General features: G+C 43.8%; 1 protein-coding gene across 1 annotated transcript in view; it reads right to left on the bottom strand.

Moving 5' to 3' along the window:
• Positions 1–259, bottom strand: part of LOC138158691 (receptor-type tyrosine-protein phosphatase N2-like) — a 187,965-nt gene extending 187,706 nt beyond the window's left edge. The window contains exon 1 of the mRNA XM_069084825.1: positions 206–259. Coding sequence (XP_068940926.1) covers positions 206–259 — 54 coding nt within the window. The remainder of the gene's footprint in view (positions 1–205) is intronic.
• Between the last annotated feature and the right edge of the window lie 7,356 nt (positions 260–7,615).

Here is a 7,615-nt window from a genome sequence, read left to right on the forward strand (position 1 = left end):
GAGAGAGAGAGAGAGAGAATATGAGAATTAAGCCAAGGCTTTCAACCTTGCAGCCCTCTCCTCCTTTGCCAGTATTTACTGTACTAGACACCCACTCCCATCTCTCCCAGTCCCCTCCTTCTCACCTCCCCGCCCCCAACCTCTTCGTTCCTCGGGACCCACAACCGCTTCCAGAAATGTCACTCCCAAGAGCGGACCAACCCACTAACCCAAACGCAGCAGCCACGCTCTCTCCCCACCTTCTTCTCCGATTCCCCATTCCTCTCCTTCTAGCCCTCCCCCCGCCTTCCTGAAACTACACAGAGAAAGCCCAAACCAAATACATAAATAAGAGGTGTCCAACCGCCCCCACACAATGCTGGACGCACAGAAGGGCGGGGTGGGTGGGCAGAGGACTGAGAGGGTGGAGAGGGGGAGATTCCATAGCATAAGGCAAGCCAGTATCTTAACACGCCTAGCACCCAAGCCTCTTCAAAGCCTGAAGCCAGGCTGGGCTGGGCTTTGGAAGGCTCGGGGGCGTGGGCATGGGCGTGGGCAGGGGGAGCAGTCAAACTCCTCTTCCCTGAGAGCTCTGCTCCTCAGCTCAAGCTGTAGTGGTGGTGGCGGCGGCAGCAGCGGCAGCAGCGGCAGTGGCAGCAGCAGAGGCGGCGGCGGTAGTAGCTGCTGCCTCCTGGACTTTCTGGTCCTCCTCCTCTTGAAGCTAGCGGCATTTGATTGTTCGGGTCTGCCCAGCGGTACATTTAAAGATGCAGGAGCTGAAGAGCTACTCTCCTCCCTCCTTTTCCACCGGCACCTGCCCACGTCCCACCCTCAGCACCTATGCAGGATAAAGTCTGCTGCAAATACAGAATAGGGAGTAGGGTTCTAGGAACGGGTTTTTTTTTTTTTTTTCCTTTCCAGAGGGGCTAGTGAAGTGGAAAGAAAGAATGCCTTTTCCACACCCCCCAGGCCCTTATACCCCCAATCCCTCCCTAGGGATCCTGGACGTAGTTGCGCTAGCCTAGGTCCGGTGGGCTAGGAAAAGCTGAGCAGCCTTTGGATGCCCTAGAGACCAAAGGAGAAGTTAAAAGTCTCCTCTCCTCCCGGCTACCGTCCTCAGATTAGCATTTCTGTGAAAGGACTTTCTGTCCCGCTTTGGGTGAGAGGTCAAAATCTACATCTAAATGGAGGGATATTTTGAAAAATGATGGTTTCCCCTGAGTCACCCCTCCTCCACCCATCTTCCCTCCCTTTTTTCATCTCTTCATCTCCCCATCTCCTCTCCCTCCCCCAGTTAGGGTCTCTCTGTCACTAAATTCTCTGCATCGCCCTCCCTTGGACTGGCACCGGGATCCTAACGCCTTCTTCTATAGGCCTCCAGCCCTGTTTGCTCAAAGCTTTTCCTAGCCGGCTTTCCATAGCCAATGGCCTGGAAAGTCACTACTATGAAAGGGAGATGCTGAACCCCACCAACTCCCTTATTCTGCATCTTCCCGTGGTATTTAATTCATCCAATACGTCTCTTCGATACTAGACTGACAAGGGGATCATAACAAAGGAAAACATATACGCCAATGGGTGGGGAAAGATACCCAGCTGCCCACCAACAAATAGAGATAGACACCGTAATGCATGCATGCACTAACCCAGAGATATCTGCACATGAATATGTAAAGGCTTCCAGGCACACAGATTTACTGATATGCTTGCAGTAATGAAGATATTATGAGCAAACACCAACGGATATCTGCACATTCATACAATGTTGCTGCAAGTCGAAATATCTATAGATGTTGCATGCAGATTTTGTCCTGCACAGACATGGAAAGGGATTAGTAGTTCATGCAACCATGCATTTATTTGTGTGTGTGTGCGTTATATATATTACTTAAACTTGCTTGCTAATAAACATTTCTTACTCCTCATGTTTATTTGCTTGAGCTATTATGCGAAGAAGTTCACACTTGAGGAAGATATGCACATAATACTATATCATAGGCATGAGGTAACCCGTCTAGAGAGATATATACAGATTTCCCCAAACATTGGAAAGCCAAAGTTAACTGTCTTATTTAGCAGGGTCTAATGTAGCCGGGGCAGTACAGAATGAAAGTGAAAGGAATGTTACAATAAATCTAACCAATTTTAACTCTTTAAACAACAAAAATAAAACAATAAATGGTGATTTTATAAAGTTAAGGGGAAAGGAAACAAGTATTACAAGTGGGTTGCATTTTTCACTGGTGTATGCTTTAAAAAAAACACATTGAAACAGGATGTTGTCATCTTAGCTTAAAAAGTGACATATTCATACCCTTCTGCCCCCTCCATTAGCTCTGAAAGCACCAAAGTCTTTGCACTACTCTAAATGCAATCCAGAATTTCTTTGGAGAGTAAGGAAGGAGCCATGGGAGTTGTGAGCTAGCTCCTCAGATGTAACTTTTCAAAACTGCTTTCCAAGGAGCAGGACCACAACCTGCTCTGAATGGATCATGGTATGCTGGTAAGCAACACTCCACAGAAAAGCTGGCCTTTGGCCTCTGATCCTTTATACTGGCTAACGACTGGCCGTTACTTATTAGCAAGCTGCTTTTCTCCTCTTCACCATCTCTAGGTGGAGATTCTGGCTCCCAGCTCTACTGAACGCTGGGGTGCCTGCAGCTCCTTGGGCACAGAGAGAGAGGTTGGAATTTGTTTAAAAGGTCAAATAAAAATGTCAAGGATAGTAGTGCTGAAAAAACTCCTGGGACTCTCCTTCATGCGCCTCCTCCCACCTTTTCTGCTCCCCACCTACCCTAACCCCCTACCAGTTTCTTATGGCTTTGGAAGGAAAATAGAAAAGGAAAAGGGGAAAGGGAGGAGGGAGAGAAGGGAATGTAATACCCTTTACATTTTCTTAAATCGCCCTCAGCTCCCTGCTGTCTCCAGAGACCTGCTGTTCTGCTCCTAGAAAGAAGCACTGTCAGTCCAGTGCTCCCGGTGGGAATGGCAGAGAGCTGCAGAAAACCTACGACCCAGGAACACACAAGTGTAGGCAATTTTGTCCTTGCAGAGAACGATATTTTTTTGCAGGTTAGCATGACTTCAGCTCTGTTTGCAGGGCCCAAAGTGGTGGTGGTGGTGATGGCGATGGGCGAAAAGAGGGAAAGAGGGAAAAGGGGAGGGGAGAAGGGGGGGAAATTGTTATGTCAAAGGCAGGAGAAGCGCTATGTTTGGATTAAATTCTAAGTGTGTAAGGGGAAGGCGGGAGGTTGAGGGTGGGGGGCGGCGCTGTGGGAGGAGGAAGGGAGGGAGTTGGCTGAGGCACAAACACGTTAAGTTCACAGAATAGTAAGGCATGGGAAGAGAAGCCACTTAGGCCTAGTCCCTAATTTGGGGCAGGCCCACCTCTCCCACAAATTGTGTGTGCATCCTGAGCTGATGAAGTTGCACTCCCCAAACTTATGCCCTACACACCTGAAACATAGCAATTGAAAAAACCCTACCTGGCTCGGCACAGCACTGGGCAGCACGTGGGTGGTAGCTAGAGGGGGGCGGAGAGTAGGAAACAAAATACTTCATCCAATAAACAGCAGGTCCGAGTCTAGCTGAGGAATTCACGAGGGGAAATCCATAAACTACTTAAGAACCCCGAAAAAAACCTAGTTCTTTACCAGGACAACAACAAATTTAAAGGTAAAGAAGTGGGGGTATTTTTGCTCATTCTCCTGAAGCAGGGTCATAGTCAAAATTAAGTTATAGATATTTTGATTTAAGGAAACCCTTTCTGTATAGAAATAAATTTACCCATTATTTGACTTTCATCGTAAGTCTCTCTTTACCCCTAACCAAGCATCTCAGTGAAGCTCTGGGATTGGTTGATTTTCTTCTCTTAAATTTCAGTTTCTTTCCTCTTAAGAGGCTCCCAACCCAAAGAGAACCCTGGACTAATTAGAGACTCTCTGTCAGTCTTGACATGATATTGAAAGAAAATGTTTAAATATTTATGAATTTGACATTTACAGGCAGGTTTCTTTTAAAATCAGAGCACCTCTAACTGTGCTATATACTACTCAGTTTAGGGAAGAGCTGGGGACAATGAGTATGGGAAGATTGGAGATAGGGTAAAGAAGAAGAGAGAGGAAAAAATTAGAAACCACCAAAAGTAGAGTAGTATAAGAGAAACAGCCCCTCTTAACAGATAAGTTACATATAATATACATGTATGCATATGCACAAACATGTATATATACATTTTAAGGTAATTGTAAATTTAGCTCATTATTCAATTTATTCAAGTATGCATTAAAAATGTACAATGAAATGTACAAAGCCTCAATGGTACATTATGTTATAATGAATCAAATCAATTATTTTCTAAAAAAAAAAATAGACCATGGACTATACTGGTTATTTCTTCCATTAATAATCTACTTTGTTAACTCCTATGACTTTGAATAAAATGAATTGCAGCAAAAGTTGTGGTGAAATAATATTGCCAGCCTAGCTCTAGGAAAGAGCTCTTAAAAAAAAATAAAGAACAGAATTAAACCTATTTAAATAATATTGACCCACAGAACTTGCATTATACCATCTTTCATATCTAAATGACATAATTCACTGTGTTTTTTAAACACTATGTTTAGAGCTATATCATCTTATGAAGGAAAGGGAAGGTCATGAGCCCAAACTGAAGCACCAGTACAAGTTCAAAACTTTGTACTTGTTGCTTTATAGTAAAGTTACTCTACATCCCATACACTTTGTAATATCTCTAACCAACATCAGTAACCTATCTGTTTCTTGGAAGCAAATGCTAAATTTCTTTAACAGGGAGATTTAAAATATTGTAGTCATTGCTATCATTTTCATAATTTCTAAGAGAACTGAAAACCTAATCTTTAGTATTTTACCAGTGTTGTGATAATTTGCTTTACATAAAGCTTACTTATGTAAAATTCTAAAGTGAAAGTTATTCAGAATCCAAATACTACTTGAGTTATTGTGCAAATTGTCCACGAGATAAAAAAAAAATCATCTGCAGATTACTGGAGGATTTCATTCCACATTTAGCAAGCCCTTTTTCCTTACTGGCACTATGAGGCAGGTCAAGATGGAGGAGTTTTCAAGTGGTAGTAAATAAGTGACCAGAATGACTAAACTTCAGAATATTTTTATTCTTAAAACCTTTTGGAAAGTATTTTTTTTTAAGCTGTTAACTGAACTATTTTTAATTTGGAATTCGCCACAGAATTCTAATAAACGAGAGAAGTCAGGCGGAAATAATCATGTATTAATTCTCTGCATTACAAAATCTTTTCAGAAGCTATTATCAGAGCAAGAGGCATTGTGGTCTGAATTCGGGGTGGGAGCGATCCTTTGTGCGCCTGAAAGCCATTGTTCCTTGGTGCAGATGAAATTCTACTTGCAAATCTGCCATTCAAGTAGAAAAAGAGAGAGAGGGAGAGAGAGGCCTATTTGGGCAGAAGAAAAGAATTCTACAAGAAAATGATTATTCTTAAATATAAACTTTTACGAAAATAAGTTTCAGACAAGCTTTTTAAAGGGAGCTTTTAAAAGGGATTTTTCAGGCAATGACACCAAAAACATAAGATCATAAATTGCTTAGCTGTCACTTTTAAACATTACCAAAACACCAGTTTTGGGGAAATGCATCTCAGTTTTAAGGTAGCTGAGAAGATTTAATGCCTCAGGGTTTTTGTTTTTTGTTTTTCCAAATCACTTACATGAAATGTTTGTAGTAAGGTTTGATAAACAGCACACTGTCTAGGTTATATTAGAGAGAAAACAGACAATCAGCTTGGCACAGGCCAAAATGGATAGTTCTACCAAAGGGAAATGTGCTCAGAGGCATCTCTCAGATTTACTGCCAGCATTTTTACTACACTCAAAAGCAAGGCCAACCCTAAAAAGTGTTGCTTCTTTCTTCTGCCTCTTAATTCTTTTATTTATGGATGTTTCCAGTCTTTGACGAACGTAATGTTTGGGTATGTATCAGGAACATTCTTTTCCTCCAGTATCTTATACACCTATGCTGTAATATGCCTTGGACTAACATGCTATACTTATTGAAAATTGAAAGGAAATGCTATTACCTCGATCCCTACTAATAACATGTTTTCTTCTAGAATAAAGGGTCAGGGATTTGCATTTTCAGCTGGAGGACAGGAACCACCACCCTCAAAGACTTTGCTGTCTTTGCTATTAGCCTCCTGCTATAGTATCATTGAGACAGATGTCAGTTGAAATGGAGGGTCAATTCTAGACTTTTCCTGGGGGAGGCTGAACTCAAATGGAATGGTGCTTTCTTGTGGTCCCCTCCCCCTTATTTTATTTATAAGACTCCACAGAAAGGTCGGAAAGATTAGACCACATCACCGAACACAAAAGGTAGATGGCTTCCTGGGACCTCCAGCTTATTCACATCACTGAGAAAGGTCACCCCGAGGAGCCGAGGTCCTATTCTCTGGTCTCCACACAATGCTGCTGCCTCTACCTTCCTCCATGCCACAAAGCTGGTTGGGATGGCTTCGGACCTACTGGAGGGATTAATATCCCCAACAACAAACGGATCAAACCAAGAATTCATCGGATTCAACAAGGCTGCAGCGGCCAGTGGTTTCTCCTTACCCTGTCCCTACTCTACCCTATCCTTACCCTTTTACCCCCATCTCTCACCTACTTTCTGATTTCCAAAAGGCCACAACTTTGAACTGAAGTAAGAATTTGGTTAATTTTCGTTTTCCCCCCAAAGGAGAAAAGTGGATATTTAAAAAAAAAAATCTAAAAAAAAAAAAAAGCAATGCCACCCCCTACTTTTCCCAATCTTGAGTACAAGAAAGCTTTTTTGGTATCCTGCCTCAATCACCACTCAAAACCCTAAGCCCAGGGGATAAGTAAATATAGACAGCACCTAAATTTTGTTTTTTAATTAGCTTTGGGGTAGCCTCTGATTCAAGCTATTTTACATATATATATATATATATATATATATACATATATATAATCTTCATGCCTCATTCAGCGTCCATACACTAAACATGCGTTTACTTAAAAAGAAACCTGGGAGCACCCAGAAGCCCTCAGAGGCTGGTGCCAGAGCTGAGGCCGGGAAGGAACTGGGGCATTAACTCCCTGTTATGCTCTCAACACTCCTTGCTCTGCTCTCAGGGCTTGCGGCAGAAGCAGCTTCGGGAAAGACTGTCTCTCCGGGTTGATTCTTCCAGCTGTCTGTGCCCAAAAGCAAAGAGAGCGATCTGCACCAACCCCAGAGTAGAATTTTAAACGATCATTTTGAACAGGAGCAGAAGATGAGAAAGGAAAGAAAGAATTGGAGAGGTGGTGGCGGCAGCAATGCCATTCTAGGGGAAAGAGCTGTGCATCCAGACATCGCGTTGCCATCTAGGCTTAGCAGCTTCTGGCAAGGCACACCCGAGGACGTCAGCCGCGTCCCAGGCGTCACTGCCCAGAGCAAGCCGGGCAAACTGAGAAAGAGGCTAACCTAGGGCATCAGGGAGGGGCCGAGGGGGGGGGGGGGGGGTAATGCTAAACCCGGGGGGGGGGGGGTGTGTGTGTGTGTCCACATGGGTCTGGGGGGGGGGGGGGGGGGGCGGGGGGGGGGGGGGGGGGGGGGGGG

The sequence above is a fragment of the Petaurus breviceps genome, unplaced genomic scaffold (genome assembly GCF_028583685.1).
Source record: "Petaurus breviceps papuanus isolate PSGF00001 unplaced genomic scaffold, PetGlider_PUasm1.0 115, whole genome shotgun sequence".
NCBI classification, from domain to species: Eukaryota; Metazoa; Chordata; class Mammalia; order Diprotodontia; family Petauridae; genus Petaurus; species Petaurus breviceps.